General features: G+C 37.7%; 1 protein-coding gene across 8 annotated transcripts in view; it reads right to left on the bottom strand.

The window, feature by feature from the left end:
* LRRC7 (leucine rich repeat containing 7) overlaps nt 1-18,614 on the bottom strand; it is a 286,473-nt gene that overhangs the window by 42,512 nt on the left and 225,347 nt on the right. For 4 of the 8 annotated variants that reach the window (XM_075832822.1, XM_075832823.1, XM_075832824.1 and 1 more), the window contains 3 exons: nt 18,003-18,168; nt 15,923-17,585; nt 5,368-5,502 (listed from right to left, as the gene is read on the bottom strand). In XM_075832822.1, coding sequence (XP_075688937.1) covers nt 5,368-5,502; nt 15,923-17,585; nt 18,003-18,168 — 1,964 coding nt within the window. Of the gene's footprint in view, nt 1-5,367; nt 5,503-5,672; nt 5,709-15,922; nt 17,586-18,002; nt 18,169-18,614 lie in introns of all 8 variants that reach the window. The other 4 variants (XM_075832826.1, XM_075832828.1, XM_075832825.1 and 1 more) reach the window with 3 other exon arrangements.

The following is an 18,614-nucleotide window of genomic DNA, read 5'->3' as shown; positions in this document are numbered from 1 at the left end:
AAGCTCCCTCTAGTGGTGGCTGCCAATAGTTTGTCTGTGTAATACAGGACGGGTCCTCCAGAGTGAGAAATGCTCTTCGTAACCGCTCTCCACTCCGGTCAAGAGATGATGATTCGGTACAGAGGACCCACCTCTATTAACTCATGACAATGGGTTTTCTAAACTGGACAAATCCTTTAAGAGTGGACATTCACTTTAAATGGTCACTAACTATTCAACAAACTTTGCATAGATCAACAGTACAAGCAAATATGAGACATTTTGGATAATATCTTATTAGACAAAAATACCTCTTTCTCCATTTGTCAGGCACCAGACCCTCAGGCTCCTCACTGGGCATAACACACACTGTATCATTTTTACCTGGTGTGTGTGTTTAAAACCTACCTAACCTTAGAGGTAACTTTGTAGAACAAGCTGGCACATGTGCGTACATGAGGAATTACACAATTTCTGGCCATTATATGAATTGTATTCTGCATTATTTAGCAGTTTTCCCCTCTGCAGGCTCTCTCTCTAATTCTCAGTTGTCTCTGAGCTTGTGGGTGGAGCCTAACTGCTATCATGTCTTCTACACACATAAAGTAGAGGAGAATCTTGCTCTCCTATCACATATATAGAAGCAGCAGCAGCATGGAGGAGATTATACAGCAGTAATGAGCAGTGTAGCTGTGAATCTAGCACTAAGGTGAGATAAAACACTTACTAGAAACTGCAGCAGCGTCTATGTGTGTCTCTCTGCCTCTTCTCACTCTAGCTGTAACCTGATCCCTGAGTGAGCGCATAGTCCATTTTGTCTTGAGATGGATATAGCAGTACATTTAGAGTGAGTGAACACTTAGGATGAAGGGGGGAAGAAAGGAGCCTGATAAGTGGAGAAAGAGGCATTTTTCTCTAATAAGACATATTACAAAATGTCTTATATTCGTTTGTACTATTGATTTATTAAAAGTTAGTGCCCATTTAAATAGTATTATGCTATCCTTTAAGTCCATATATAATGGGTGTATATAGCAGAGACGGTGCACAATAGCAAAAAATCAAATGCTTTAACCCATTGGTCTTGGATCACGTTACTAACCTCCCCCTTTTCAGGACAGGAAGGCATGCACCTTCTTCACCCTCCTCTCCCCCCCCCATCCCTTGTAGAGGATACGTGTGGTACAACACTTAGGGAGATTATCCTCTCTCCTGTTTACTCAGGCTATATAGTCCTACACAAGTTCACACCTCTCATTGGGGAGAATAGGGCCAGTATGAGCTGGGGCCACTCTATAAGGTCCCTGTATGTACACGCACACTTTAAAAGGGTCTGGATCATGAAGTTATTAGGCATTTACCGGTGAATATACAGTATATTTGAAATACAGTGCAGCCGGCACAGAACTCAGACCCAGCTGCCTAAATAATTAAAATCCTATTACTTTTTGGGGAGTGATTTGTGGCCACTAAAGGATTACAAGGATGTATTTATTACATGGAGTATTTATTACAGGAATCCGTTACCATTGCAGACTGATAAATAATAATGAGGACCCAGGAAAAGCCCTATAATTCTACAGAAAAAATGATATAATCTATTCAGTTAATATAAATATCACATAACGGACAGAAGATTCTGTGCGCCTCATACATTCTACTATTTATAGGCACATTCATTAGTCAAATAACATGGATAGTCTTTGTTGTGAAGGGCCCTGATGTTTTTGCCATAGATAATAATTGCCCATGTGGCCCATTAGGGTGCAGATCAAGTTGGCTCCGTTTCTTCACCTATGGGTAGCCTGAAACGACAGAATGCCCTCCCTTTCGATAGGCAAAACATTAGCAACCAAGGAATGGGAACTGGTCTGAGGTTTTAGGCCATCCTGGTCACTTGCAAGGGAGGGGAACATGGGCACTAAAGCAGGCACTGGAGCCTGAAAAGAACTAGGAAATGGGAGTGGGGCATAATCACAACTTCTATCTAGAAAAAGACACCATTACCATTGTGCTCTCTCTCTCATCTTCTTTGTTTCCTACTGTTCACCGAAGGGAGAGTGAGACCTGCACATCCCCCCACCATCCAACCTTAGCTGAGGCTGGCAATTGGGCATGGATAATCACTAGAAATGGGGGCATTTTGACCACATCTTCCCGGCATTTTGTCCACATCTTCCCTTCCAGAGAAGGGTACCATTACCCCTATCTTGGTTCCCTACTACTACACAATTTCCCACCATTCAATCATAGCCGGGGCCTGGCACTGGAGAATGAGCAAACACTAGGAATGGGGGCACTTCGACCACATCTCATCCAGAAAAGGGTACCATTACCCCTATGTTGGTTCTCCTGTACTACTATTGTCTGAGGGAGGGTGAGCCCTACAAAGTTTCCCACCATCCAACCTTAGCTGGGTCCTGGCACTGGAGGATGAACAAATACTAGGAATGGGGGCATTTCGACCACATCTTCTCATCGAGAGAAGGGCACCGTTGCCTTTGGTTTGGTTCTCCTCTCCTGCTGTTTGAAGAAAGAGTGAATCATTCTACACAGGTTTCTAACCTTAGCTGGGGCCTTGGCTCTCCACTGACCCAATATGAGCTACAGGGACTAACTCAATGGTACATATGGGGCACTGTGTCATTCTAAAGACTCCTGTGAGACATTTTGTGGGAGAATTGACATAAAAGTTTTATACTAATGAGACATTTGCTCTGATCATGAGTCTTCCTGCAGTAACCGACAGACCACACATACAGATATACAGACGGTAATAGGCAACATGTCCGCGCACTGCAGCCTGGGAGGTCGCTGATGTGTAATGGACTGCATATATAGACATACAGTGCGGAGACATAGAGGGTCAGGTAAATAAGAATTCATATACATATATATAATATAGCACTGTGAAAAAGTCACAGACCCCCCTATTATTAATTTCCAAACATGCCAATTTTTCAAAAAAAGTTTTGGGCGGATTTGTGTTTGATGAATTGAAATTATTCGTATTTCTCAACATTCATAATCAATTAATCAATCAATCAATCAATGCAGATATGAAGGGTCTTTCATTACTTCGACGGTCTCCTGTTACTTCTGTGGATCTCACATTCAGACTCATCAGTCCATACAACCTTCTCCATATCTCAAATGTCCAGTTTCTCCAGCAATTTTTCTTCTTTTTTTTGTATATTTTCTTTCCTCGGTGATGTATTCTTGACAGCTCCACATCGCTAACGACCTAGAGCGTTGAGTTGTCTTCTTGGAGAGGAAGGATGAGAGGAAGCGTCTATGGATTACTGTAGATCTAAGGCCAGAGTGGAGCGTGATTGTCTACTTCCCTTTGAAGGAATTTTTTTTTTAATTGGAAAAACTGTACTAAATGGTCATTTTGACTGTAAATTAAGTAACCGAAAGGATATTTTATTACACATCACATATATATATATTTATTTAGTATGTTCACACAAGTAGAAAGGTAGGTCAGGAGACTTTAGAAAGGCTTGAGAAAGGCTCAGGTTGTGCTAGCCTGAAAAGTTGCACTTTTGGGGTCAATAAAGCACCCTCTTTTTTCACCATAAGCCTTTGTGAGTGCTGCCTATTTACTGCTTTTTGTCTAGAGGGGCAGTGGTCAGTACCCTAAGGCTTGCACCCCCTCGCATTTAAGCCTGTGCTGCTGGATTCTATTTTTGTATCTATCATTTATTTACCTCTCATTTTTGGAGAGTGGGAGGAAACCTATGCAAACTAAAGGAGAACATATAAACTTCATACAGATGGTGTACATGGTCAGACCCAAGACCCCAATGCTTCAATGAACGGCTATCTACTGTGCTGCCCTAATCTTTATCTATCTATCTATCTATCTATCTATCTATCTATCTATCTATCTATCTATCTATCTATCTATCTATCTATCTATCTCATAGCTATATAAATATCTATCTAATATAACTATCTAAGTACTTTGCGGAAAACCAACATATTAGATATAGGCCAAATTCTTCTATTTATTAGTGATTGCCACTGAACTGAAACAAATTAGAAAGTATGCTCTCAGTCCAGCTAATGGAGGACAAAGACAGAGTCCAATTTATCCTAGAATGCCTGCAGAGAACCTTCCACGTGGCTGGACGCCAATGCTCAACATCTTTCCCAGAGTAAAAAGATACAGCTTAGTAGGAAATTACCTTTTAATTTAAAAATATATTTTCTCTTTATGTATCGAGTTATTATTGTGTCTGTTTGTTTCCCCCTCGGGGCAATGCCTCTACTCTTAACAACCTACTATCCATAAGGGACCCATATCCATCTGTCATTTTTATTGTGCAGGGTATGAGAGGACTTAGAACACAGAAGTTCGAGGGAAAAAAAACACAGTGTTCCCAAAGTGTCAGAGGTTGAAGCGATGGGGCCTTGATGCAACACATACTCAGCTCACCATTTAAGACATAGGAGTAGAGTTTAACCTCATTTTGTGCAGCTTCTGTTGTGATCAGCAGCTGCAATGCAAATGCATTTTAATGAGGGATTGAATTTTCATCCATAGCCATGCCCCCTGAATCCATTTGCCACACATACAGATGCAATGGGGCATACAGTGCGCCCATGGCAGTCCTATACGTGCCCAATAAAAAATATGTCATTTAGTACATACATTATTTTGGCTTTATTAGTTTGACTGCACCTATTCAACATGATAACTCTATATGGCTTCATATTCCCAGTAAAATAGTTACAGGACGTCCCATCTCTGCCTGTCATGCCCCCTTAGATTGGCAGCACCTTCTCCTAACATTTACTGTCATTAGTAGCATCCGTTTTTGGCTGCAGCTAGTGAGTAGCTTAGTTTAAGGAGCAATACTGCAGCCCAGGGGTGATTGACGCACCCATGGCCTTCCCTGCATAGTAAATTGCCACATAATCTCACCTTGTGACGTAGGCCTTATGAATAGGTTTTTGTTTCACTTCTATGAAGATAAGACTTATTCAATGTTCAATTTTAAAAAAATTGCAACTAGGCTATTTTTCAATTCTTCCTAGTTAAAAATCTCTGCTTGCTGTCACTGAATGGAGACCTTTTTACATTCAGAAGCTAAAAATATGTTAGGTGTATCAGAGTTCTCTCTTGTAACAGACCCTTCAGCCGAGCGAGCAGCACATGATCACAATGGTTATTTTAGCCTCTTAATTGACAGCAAACAGAGATCTTAAAAACGGTAGAGAATTGCATTAAACTAAATTAGGAAAGTTATAGAATGTTTCATTACACATTACTTTAAATGGGGCTTTCTGGATTTATTTACTTATTACTACAAGTTGCCGGTAGATTGTTTTGTAGAATTATTAGGTTTATAGAACTTTTAGTTCAACCCATATACTTACGTAGTAGAGAGGTATATCTTGATAGTTAGCTGAGTGAGGCATGGTATAAGTCATGCTTTTGCCATCATGCATTGCTGAGAGGTTTCCAGAGTGCAGCATGCCAAGGCTTATGGTGTTGTGCTTATAAGCAGCATTCTGAATGGAGGAGACAATGGGGTCACAGGGTATGAACACACATGCTGCACTTCATACTGTACAAACAAAGCTAAAAGAGTTAACAGAGGTGAAGCACAATCTGGGTTAGACATTAGCAAACAGGGACCATAACACACAAATACATAGCACAATAAGACCGATAGACTTACAGAACTGACATAGAGAGATCCATTCTGTTTAACTGCCTGGAAAACCACAATGCATGGTTTAGTGTCTGCTGCTGAATAGCAACACTCACAATACTAAACATCAGTCTACTTATAAGAAAAATCTAAAAAAACAAAAATAATAAAAACTCATAGGGCTTAGCCATTTCCCAAATACTAGTAGTGATACATCCTCTGTATTCCTATTATCCGAAATGTGGCAAAACAGTTTAATAAAATACATATTATATTTTCGTACATAGGGGGCAGTATTATAGTAGTTATATTCTTGTATATAGGGGGCAGTATTATAGTAGTTATATTCTTGTATATAGGAGCAGTATTATAGTAGTTATATTCTTGTATATAGGGGGCAGTATTATAGTAGTTATATTCTTGTATATAGGGGGGCAGTATTATAGTAGTTCTATTCTTGTATATAGGGGGCAGTATTATAGTAGTTATATTCTTGTATATAGGGGGCAGTATTATAGTGGTTATATTCTTGTATATAGGGGCAGTATTATAGTAGTTATATTCTTGTATATAGGGGGCAGTATTATAGTGGTTATATTCTTGTATATAGGGGCAGTATTATAGTAGTTATATTCTTGTATATAGTGGGCAGTATTATAGTAGTTATATTCTTGTATACAGGAGGCAGTATTATAGTAGTTATATTCTTGTACATAGGGGGCAGTATTATAGTAGTTATATTCTTGTACATTGGAGGCAGTATTATAGTAGTTATATTCTTGTATATAGGAGGCAGTATTATAGTAGTTATATTCTTGTATATAGGGGGCAGTATTATAGTAGTTATATTCTTGTATATAGGGGGCAGTATTATAGTAGTTATATTCTTGTATATAGGGGCAGTATTATAGTAGCTATATTCTTGTATATAGGAGCAGTATTATAGTAGTAATATTCTTGTATATAGGGGCAGTATTATAGTAGTTATATTCTTGTATATAGGGGCAGTATTATAGTAGTTATATTCTTGTATATAGCGGCAGTATTATAGTAGTTATATTCTTGTATATAGGAGCAGTATTATAGTAGTTATATTCTTGTATATAGGGGCAGTATTATAGTAGTTATATTCTTGTATATAGGAGGTAGTATTATAGTAGTTATATTCTTGTATATAGGAGGTAGTATTATAGTAGTTATATTCTTGTATATAGTGGCTGTATTATAGTAGTTATATTCTTGTACATAGGGGGCAGTATTATAGTAGTTATATTCTTGTATATAGGGGCAGTATTATAGTAGTTATATTCTTGTATATAGGGGCAGTATTATAGTAGTTATATTCTTGTATATAGGGTCAGTATTATAGTAGTTATATTCTTGTATATAGGGGCAGTATTATAGTAGTTATATTCTTGTATATAGGGGCAGTATTATAGTAGTTATATTCTTGTATATAGGGTCAGTATTATAGTAGTTATATTCTTGTATATAGGGGGCAGTATTCTAGTAGTTATATTCTTGTACATAGGGGCAGTATTATAGTAGTTATATTCTTGTATATAGGAGGGAGCATTATAGTAGTTATATTCTTGTATATAGGGGCAGTATTATAGTAGTTATATTCTTGTATATAGGGGGCAGTATTATAGTAGTTATATTCTTGTATATAGGGGGCAGTATTATAGTAGTTATATTCTTGTATATAGGGGGCAGTATAATAATAGTTATATTCTTGTATATAGGAGCAGTATTATAGTAGTTATATTCTTGTATATAGGAGGCAGTATTATAGTAGTTATATTCTTGTATATAGGGGGCAGTATTATAGTAGTTATATTCTTGTATATAGGAGGCAGTATTATAGTAGTTATATTCTTGTACGTAGGAGGTAGTATTATAGTAGCTATATTCTTGTACATAGGGGGCAGTATTATGGTAGTTATATTCTTGCATATAGGAGGTAGTATTATAGTAGCTATATTCTTGTATATAGGGGGCAGTATTATAGCAGTTATTTTGTTGTATATAGGGGGCAGTATTATAGTAGTTATATTCTTGTATATAGGGGGCAGTATTATAGTAGTTATATTCTTGTATATAGGAGCAGTATTATAGTAGTTATATTCTTGTATATAGGGGCAGTATTATAGTTGTTATATTCTTGTATATAGGGGGCAGTATTATAGTAGTTATATTCTTGTACATAGGAGGCAGTATTATAGTTGTTATATTCTTGTACATAGGAGGCAGTATTATAGTAGTTATATTCTTGTATATAGGGGCAGTATTATAGTGGTTATATTCTTGTATATAGGGGGAAGTATTATAGTAGTTATATTCTTTTACATAGGGGGCAGTATTATAGTAGTTATATTCCTGTACATAGGGGCAGTATTATAGTAGTTATATTCTTGTACATAGGGGGCAGTATTATAGTAGTTATATTCTTGTATATAGGGGCAGTCTTATAGTAGTTATATTCTTGTATATAGGAGCAGTATTATAGTAGTTATATTCTTGTACATAGGGGGCAGTATTATAGTAGCTATATTCTTGTATATAGGGGCAGTATTATAGTAGTTATATTCTTGTATATATCGGGAAGTATTATAGTAGTTATATTCTTTTACATAGGGGGCAGTATTATAGTAGTTATATACTTGTACATAGGGGGCAGTATTATAGTAGTTATATTCTTGTACATAGGGGGCAGTATTATAGTAGTTATATTCTTGTATATAGGAGGCAGCATTATAGTAGTTATATTCTTGTATATAGGGGCAGTATTATAGTAGTTATATTCTTGTATATAGGGGGCAGTATTATAGTAGTTATATTCTTGTATATAGGGGGCAGTATTATAGTAGTTATATTCTTGTATATAGGGGGCAGTATAATAATAGTTATATTCTTGTATATAGGAGCAGTATTATAGTAGTTATATTCTTGTATATAAGAGGCAGTATTATAGTAGTTATATTCTTGTATATAGGGGGCAGTATTATAGTAGTTATATTCTTGTATATAGGAGGCAGTATTATAGTAGTTATATTCTTGTACGTAGGAGGTAGTATTATAGTAGCTATATTCTTGTACATAGGGGCAGTATTATGGTAGTTATATTCTTGCATATAGGAGGTAGTATTATAGTAGCTATATTCTTGTATATAGGGGGCAGTATTATAGCAGTTATTTTGTTGTATATAGGGGGCAGTATTATAGTAGTTATATTCTTGTATATAGGGGGCAGTATTATAGTAGTTATATTCTTGTATATAGGAGCAGTATTATAGTAGTTATATTCTTGTTTATAGGGGCAGTATTATAGTAGTTATATTCTTGTATATAGGGGGCAGTATTATAGTAGTTATATTCTTGTACATAGGAGGCAGTATTATAGTTGTTATATTCTTGTACATAGGAGGCAGTATTATAGTAGTTATATTCTTGTATATAGGGGCAGTATTATAGTAGTTATATACTTGTACATAGGGGTCAGTATTATAGTAGTTATATTCCTGTACATAGGGGCAGTATTATAGTAGTTATATTCTTGTACATAGGGGGCAGTATTATAGTAGTTATATTCTTGTATATAGGGGCAGTCTTATAGTAGTTATATTCTTGTATATAGGAGCAGTATTATAGTAGTTATATTCTTGTACTTAGGGGGCAGTATTATAGTAGCTATATTCTTGTATATAGGGGCAGTATTATAGTAGTTATATTCTTGTATATATCGGGAAGTATTATAGTAGTTATATTCTTTTACATAGGGGGCAGTATTATAGTAGTTATATACTTGTACATAGGGGTCAGTATTATAGTAGTTATATTCTTGTACATAGGGGGCAGTATTATAGTAGTTATATTCTTGTACATAGGGGGCAGTATTATAGTAGTTATATTTTTGTACATAGGGGGCAGTATTATAGTAGTTATATTCTTGTATATAGGGGCAGTATTACAGTAGTTATATTCTTGTATATAGGAGCAGTATTATAGTAGTTATATTCTTGTACATAAGGGCAGTATTATAGTAGTTATATTCTTGTATATAGGAGCAGTATTATAGTAGTTATATTCCTGTATATAGGGGCAGTATTATAGTAGTTATATTCTTGTATATAGGAGGCAGCATTATAGTAGTTATATTCTTGTATATAGGGGCAGTATTATAGTGGTTATATTCTTGTATATAGGGGGAAGTATTATAGTAGTTATATTCTTTTACATAGGGGGCAGTATTATAGTAGTTATATTCCTGTACATAGGGGCAGTATTATAGTAGTTATATTCTTGTACATAGGGGGCAGTATTATAGTAGTTATATTCTTGTATATAGGGGCAGTCTTATAGTAGTTATATTCTTGTATATAGGAGCAGTATTATAGTAGTTATATTCTTGTACATAGGGGGCAGTATTATAGTAGCTATATTCTTGTATATAGGGGCAGTATTATAGTAGTTATATTCTTGTATATATCGGGAAGTATTATAGTAGTTATATTCTTTTACATAGGGGCAGTATTATAGTAGTTATATTCTTGTATATAGGAGCAGTATTATAGTAGTTATATTCCTGTATATAGGGGCAGTATTATAGTAGTTATATTCTTGTATATAGGAGGCAGCATTATAGTAGTTATATTCTTGTATATAGGGGCAGTATTATAGTAGTTATATTCTTGTATATAGGGGGCAGTATTATAGTAGTTATATTCTTGTATATAGGGGGCAGTATTATAGTAGTTATATTCTTGTATATAGGGGCAGTATAATAATAGTTATATTCTTGTATATAGGAGCAGTATTATAGTAGTTATATTCTTGTATATAAGAGGCAGTATTATAGTAGTTATATTCTTGTATATAGGGGGCAGTATTATAGTAGTTATATTCTTGTATATAGGAGGCAGTATTATAGTAGTTATATTCTTGTACGTAGGAGGTAGTATTATAGTAGCTATATTCTTGTACATAGGGGCAGTATTATGGTAGTTATATTCTTGCATATAGGAGGTAGTATTATAGTAGCTATATTCTTGTATATAGGGGGCAGTATTATAGCAGTTATTTTGTTGTATATAGGGGGCAGTATTATAGTAGTTATATTCTTGTATATAGGGGGCAGTATTATAGTAGTTATATTCTTGTATATAGGAGCAGTATTATAGTAGTTATATTCTTGTATATAGGGGCAGTATTATAGTAGTTATATTCTTGTATATAGGGGGCAGTATTATAGTAGTTATATTCTTGTACATAGGAGGCAGTATTATAGTTGTTATATTCTTGTACATAGGAGGCAGTATTATAGTAGTTATATTCTTGTATATAGGGGCAGTATTATAGTAGTTATATACTTGTACATAGGGGTCAGTATTATAGTAGTTATATTCCTGTACATAGGGGCAGTATTATAGTAGTTATATTCTTGTACATAGGGGGCAGTATTATAGTAGTTATATTCTTGTATATAGGGGCAGTCTTATAGTAGTTATATTCTTGTATATAGGAGCAGTATTATAGTAGTTATATTCTTGTACTTAGGGGGCAGTATTATAGTAGCTATATTCTTGTATATAGGGGCAGTATTATAGTAGTTATATTCTTGTATATATCGGGAAGTATTATAGTAGTTATATTCTTTTACATAGGGGGCAGTATTATAGTAGTTATATACTTGTACATAGGGGGCAGTATTATAGTAGTTATATTTTTGTACATAGGGGGCAGTATTATAGTAGTTATATTCTTGTATATAGGGGCAGTATTACAGTAGTTATATTCTTGTATATAGGAGCAGTATTATAGTAGTTATATTCTTGTACATAAGGGCAGTATTATAGTAGTTATATTCTTGTATATAGGGGGCAGTATTATAGTAGTTATATTCTTGTATATAGGGGCAGTATTATAGTAGTTATATTCTTGTATATAGGGGCAGTATTATAGTAGTTATATTCTTGTATATAGGAGCAGTATTATAGTAGTTATATTCTTGTACATAAGGGCAGTATTATAGTAGTTATATTCTTGTATATAGGGGGCAGTAGTATAGTAGTTATTTTCTTGTACATAGGAGGCAGTAGTTATAGTAGTTATATTCTTATATATAGGGGCAGTATTATAGTAGTTATGTTCTTGTACATCGGGGACAGTATTATCGTAGCTCTATCTTTTTTATAGGTAGGAGTGTTATAGTTGTTATAATCTTGGCGGTAACATTATTTAGATATTCTAGTAAAATGGTCAGGATAATGACTAAATGCGCATGAAAAGTCACACCTATCAAAGAGTTCTTGAAGCATTTGTCTCTTTCAGGTCTTGATAATAAAGCTTAGAAATACTTTGCCTTAAAAATAATATTATACTTCTTAAAAGACCTAAACATTTTGAGAATTGTTGCAAAACTCATTGATCATATTGTTCTCCCTTTGTCCCTTCTTGTCTTCTGAGAACAATGTAAAGCTTGTTTAATATACGTATCAGTATATATCGGTATTGTTAACATTTACCAATAAGTATAATATTATTAACATACCACGCCTCCAGGATTGTTAAGGATCAACACAGTAACTCCATCTTAATGTTGCATGGTTGGCACGGAGTTGGTTTACAATATACAGGCACTTAGAGGTTCCTGTAACCATATATACACAGGCATCTCTCAAATTTGAAAACCAATTTCATGTTTTTACTGGTGTAGGTTCCAGCTGTTAACTCCAATTTAGAACTTATGATGTGTCCCTTCATTCAGGGTCAACCAAAAGATTGTACTAAAGGGTTAAGCCTGTGACGACTGAAATTGCCCACTGTACAGCCCACCAAGTGCCGGCTGAATTTGTCGGCTGGGTCGAGCAGAATCACCAAGAGAACTTTAAGTGATAAGTACTCGGCAAGAGATGCTGAGAGACAGAGAGTCCACTTGTTCAGATTCAGCTGGTCATCAGAAGAAACCTACATCCCCCAAACCTGGCTCAACAAATTGGGTGACCCTTTATGGACCCCTGTATATATCCATGTCTCGTAAAAGATATTATAGGTGAACGACACAAAGTCCTGCTGTGAAAGAAACATTCTGAATTATTCAACCACATATAAATCTTTACGATATTCCAAGAATAATCACAGTCATGGATCCAGACGTTGGAGACCATTGACGTAGGACAAGTTGTTGACATGCCTGTCTTAAAGCACTGGTACTAGGAAGTCAAATCCAACCATGGCAACATCTGCCTGGTTTCTGTATGTTCTTCTATTCTCTCCATACTTCAAAAATATAGTTAGGTCCAGAATTATTTAGACAGTGACACAAGTTTTGGCATTTTAGCTGTTTACCAAAACATATTGAATAAACAGTTATATAATCAATATGGGCTTAAAGTGCAGACTCTCAGCTTTAATTTGAGGGTATTCACATCCTAATTTGAGGAAGGGTTTAGAAATTACAGATCTTTAATATGTAGGTGCCTCTTTTTCAAGGGCCCAAAGGTAATTGGACAGATATCTCAAAAGCTTATTTAATGGGCTGCATGGGCTATTCCCTCGTTAATCCATCATCAATTAAGCAGGTAAAAGCTCTGGAGTTTATTCCAGGTGCAGCACTTGCATTTGGAAGCTGTTGCTGTGAACCCACAACATGAGGTCAAAGGTGCTCTCACTGCAAGTCAAACAGACCATCATTAGCCTGAAAAATCCATCAGAGGGATAGCACAAATGTTAGGAGTGGCCAAATCAACAGTTTCGTACATTCTTGAAAAAAAAAAAAAAAAGAGCGCACTGGTGATCTCGTGAACTCCAAAAGGCCTGGACGTCCACGGAAGACAACAGTGGTGGATGATCGCAGAATCCTTTCCATGATGAAAAAAAACCCAAGTGAAGAACACTCTCCTGGAAGTAGGTGGATCAGTATCTAAGTCTACCATAAAGAGGAGGCTTCATGAGAGAAAATACAGAGGGTTCACCACAAGGTGCCAACCATTAACCAGCCTCAAAAATAGAAAGGCCAGATTAGACTTTACCAAACAACATGTAAAAAAGCCGCCCAGTTCTGGAACAGCATAAAACTAAGATCAACCTGTACCAGAATGATGGGAGGAAGAAAGTATGGAGAAGGCTTGAAACGGCTCATGATCCAAAGCCACAACATCCTCTGTAACACATGGTGGGGGCAGTGTGATGGCATGGTGGGGCAGTGTGATGGCATGGTGGGGGCAGTGTGATGGCATAGTGGAGGCAGTGTGATGGCATGGTGGAGGCAGTGTGATGGCATGGTGTGGGCAGTGTGATGGCATGGTGGGGGCAGTGTGATGGCATGGTGGGGGCAGTGTGATGGCATGGTGGGGGCAGTGTGATGGCATGGTGGGGGCAGTGTGATGGCATGGTGGAGGCAGTGTGGTGGCATGGTGGGGGCAGTGTGATGGCATGGTGGAGGCAGTGTGGTGGCATGGGCATGCATAGCTGCCAAAGTCACTGGGTCACTAGTGTTTATTGATGATGTGACTGAAGACAGAAGCAGCCGGATTAATTCTGAAGTGTTCAGGGATTTACTTTCTGCTCAGATTCAACCAAATGCAGCATGTTGATTGGACGTCGCTTCACAGGACAGATGGACAAAGACCCAAAACAAACTGTGAAAGCAACCCAGAAGTTTATAAGGCAAAGAAGTGGAATATTCTGCAATGGCCGAGTCACCAGATCTCAACCCGATCGAGCATTTCACTTGCTTAAGACAAAACTTAAGGCAGAAAGAGTCACAAACAAGCAACAAGTGAAGACAGCGGCAGTAATGGCCGGGCAAAGCATCACAAAGGAGGAAACCAGCGCGTGGTGATGTCCATGGGTTCCAGACTTCAGACCGTCATTGCCTGCAAAGGATTCTCTACAAAGTATTAAAAAAATAATTACATTTTTTCATTTGTCCAATTACTTTTGAGCCCCTGAAATGAGGCGGCTGTGTAGAAAAATGGCGGCAATTCCTAAATGTTTCACAGGATATTTTTGTACAACCCCTTGAATTAAACCTGAAAGTCTAAACTTCAATTGCATCTCAGTTGTTTCATTTCAAATCCATTTTGGTGGGAGCAGAGCCCAAATCATGAAGATTGTGTCACTGTCCAAATAGTTCTGGACCTAACTGTATACTTAGGTCACTTTTTGCTGCCATTGTGTATAACACAATGAGTGTCATATTTGCATATGACCAACTTTATGATATATCTAGAGTAATGTAAAAATGTACAGATGGTAGAATCACTTTGGTTTACAAGAGACTGAAAAACAAAAATCACCGAGAAATTTTTTAAAGAGTTAAAGTAGCATAAAGGTTGAACAGTATTAAAGTTGCCCTTAGATATAAACAAAAAAAATGTTCACCAGACATTGTGAGGTTTCCAGTTATCACCCAATTCAAATAATAGTCCAATGAAGAGAGAGGTGGTGAAAGCTTCCAGACACCTGTGGCTGAATCACTCCTATGAAAATTAACCACTAAGAAAAACGAATGCCAGTGCCCAATTGGTTTTTCAGTAGATCCCACCAAAAATATCCAAAATTGCATTGTCTATAGTTAGCTAACGCTCATATTCTAAATCAAGAAGACTATGACCTGGACCTCCAAGAGGAACAAATCTGTAATCATGAATGATGTTAATCTTAGTAGAGTTGAAGGAAGTGCGCTTTAAATAAAATAGTTTGATCTTGTAAGAAGAATAGCTTATAATTTAACCCCTGACCCTGTTTGGTCTGGTCAATAGTCCTGCAATCTGGATTAATATAACCTATAAAACCTGTCTGTATGGTCATCAACCTCAACAGGAGCAGAAAGACTTAAGTTGGCCATACACATACGAGCAAAGTTTGCCAAATCTCTCAATTTCGGCAGGAATGACTAACAATGTTATGTGTATGGGGGCTTCCTGACGCTTCAGATGTCGTAGGGGAGGGATCGGCATGTTGGACTTCAATATGTGGGAGTCTTTGTTCCCATGGACGATAAGGAGAGGTCTGGCAGTGTCTTATCCCCCCCCCCCCCATGGATATAAACATGTACGCTCAACCAACTGTGCATGTTTATGGGGGGAGTAGAGAGAAATAGTGTTCGGCCAACAATTATTTCATGTGTATAGCCGGTATTGGTAACAAGGACATTACACTGTTGTCTTGCCTAGAATGAGAAGAACTTGGCTTGGCAATTTTTAACGCTAACGAATAATTATCTTGATATCTAACATGCAAAAATATGAATATATTAGATTAAGAAGACATACCCTGTCCAGTCTTCTAGCTTCTATGTGTCTAAGCAGTTGCTGTCTCCAGTCTGGCGGCATTTTATTACAGCTGTCGTCTACTTTTCCCTGATTCTGCCTTGTCTTCATGTCACTGTCAGAAGTCTTGTCGCCATAGTTAACTAAGTTGTAATCAGACGGTATCTTTTCAAGCAGTGCTGCCATTGTTGGCCTAGCAGAAACAGGACGGGTTTGAGCAGTCCCATAGGTCTCAGTGCTGTAGCTTCTTGCAGACAATGGCCGTCTCTGCGTCAGAGTTTTGACTTGATAACTGCTTCCTTGAGACTTCATGTCTGGGTAGGAGCTGTGATCATCGTCATAGCGACCATTTCTCTTTACAAACTGAGATTCAGCCACTGACATGCTGCTTTGGCGTTCCATTGCCCCAAGGAACGGAGGCCTGCCATACCGGTCAGTCTGTGGAAGTTCATGTGGCTCACTCACCCTTCTATACATTGACATCTCTGTGGCACTTGCCAATGAGTCTGCCCTTTTCAAGAACCCTGGTCTTGATCCTTGACTTGTAAACTGAGGAGGAATGGAGTCTTCGTTAACAGAAGGTTGAGAGAAGGAGAACATCTGTTCCATGGGTGGGTATCCTCTATAGGCTCTCGGGCTGATTAGATCTTTTGCCATTGTCTTTGTTTGCTGAGAGGAGTAGTCAGGGTTGTACGAAAAAGGAGGAGGTACTCTCTTCTCTGGCTTTACTTCGACTGCACCCTTTGGGTTAAAACTTTGGTCAAACTGGTAGACTTTCTTAGTGGTAATTTTTTGTTGCTGCCCTCGACTGCTTCCATAACCCAACAACTCATCATCAAGCATTGGCACCGACTGACTACGAGACATACTTTGCTCTTGTAACATACCCAAGTCTGGTCTGTCATGACTTCTTTGCATGATATTTCTTGGATCATAGTTTTGTAAAGGTATGTTGTACACTTTGAATGCCCCAATATCTATTTCGTCTATGCTCTGAGACTTTTTGAACCTGCCCGTCTTTAAGTCCTTCATTAATGGCGAGAGTCTTTCAGTACTTTTGCTCATTGACATGGTATTTTTGGCAGACTCTGGACGACAATGGCTATGTGGAAATACATTTCCCATGCTCCGATTAGAGCTGGTGTCATGAAACTCCCATGGTGGGCCTGAAGAGAATGTGCTTGGGTTTTCTAATGACTGTGGCTTATGGTCTTTCCGTTCCGGCAAGGGACTATTGATGGGGGTGTTTTCAAGTTTAGAAGGAAATGCTGTTCTGTCTTCAAATGGACTCGGAGTCCGTGTCCAGTTTTGCCAAGGATTGCCGGGTGAAACATCTGCTTCTTGAGAGTTTCTCTGTGATGATGGCTGCTCCAACTCCAATGGTATTCCAATAATTCGATCTTGTCTGATCAATGGCCGCCTTCCATGAGAGGATGTGCTTCTTGATTTTGAAGACAGCATTGGATTACCTCCTGCGTTCTCTGCTGTATTTTCTTCAGCCACAAATCCGGTGTTGTCATAGTGCGAGCTGTTGTTCCAGTTTTCGGTGAATGAGTCATTGAGGTTCTGGCGGTCATTGCGCTGCTGCAGATTTCCTATAGGTGCTGTCTCTCTCTGGCTCAGCAATGGCTTTGTTTCAAGAGGTTGTGGGAAGGACTGAGTCAGTCTACAAAAACAGAGAGAGAAGATATATATAAATTTCCATTCCAGTACTATTGTTAGGCAGTGTATCCCTAGTAACCAGACAGGCAAACATGACTGGTACCATGCTGGTAGCAGAGAAGGTTCTGCTTTTTTCCAGAAACAGCGCCATGCTTGTCTACAGGCTGAGTCTGATATTGCAGCTCAGCCTCATTCACTTGAATACTAGACTGAGTCCATGGAGTGCCGATGTTTCTGGTGAAAAAAAAGCAGACCCTATTTCTTAAATTCCAAACAATCCCTTAACATACTTGCACTTTTATAGGGTAAAAAGTCGAATTGTTATGTATACTGTGCTGTTCCTGCTGCTAATTTATACATGTCCCCTCTCTGTTCTGTTATTGTGCACATATCAGTAACTGGAGTTAAGGATTTGACAGACCTGTTACCCCACAATGAGCTATTTACAGCCTCTTTAGCGGTAATCTGCACTTTCACACGCGCATTAGATGATGCAGAAGAAGCTTGGGAAGGCGAATAGTCGGAATAGGTCCCTGATGACACACTGTTATGATGATGCTTATCCATCTCCGACTCATCTGTGGACTCTGTAGAAACAAAAATGTGATGTAGCGAGATAATGTGAACCAACTTTATAACTTAACATTTTCCCAGATCCTTTCATTGCGAAGTGCGATTAAAAGCCCCAATCTCATCACTACCTGGATATTAGAGAAAAGGAATATCCACAACAAAAACTTACATCGGGCCAATTCTGTTGCTGGTTTTACCACAAATTGTTGTATGACAAAGAGGCGGCGTGATGCTTAAGCCGGATTTTCCTTCAAAAACACATTAAATCATTTGTCCGCCATGGACAATACCTTTATATCATTCCTTTTTATTAGAAAAGTACATTAGGGATTAGTTTATCAGCACAGGGTGTCTTACTAGGTTCTACTTTAATGATCAGCAGAGAATGGTGGAGGAATCTGTTGTGAATGTTTTATTCCCCTGCAGCGCCACCATGGGTGAAATGAAGCATTACACAGTT

Source organism: Rhinoderma darwinii, chromosome 7 (genome assembly GCF_050947455.1).
Source record: "Rhinoderma darwinii isolate aRhiDar2 chromosome 7, aRhiDar2.hap1, whole genome shotgun sequence".
Classification (NCBI taxonomy): domain Eukaryota; kingdom Metazoa; phylum Chordata; class Amphibia; order Anura; family Rhinodermatidae; genus Rhinoderma; species Rhinoderma darwinii.
Note: the sequence above shows the minus strand (reverse complement) of the source record. Positions and strands in the feature narration are given on the sequence as shown.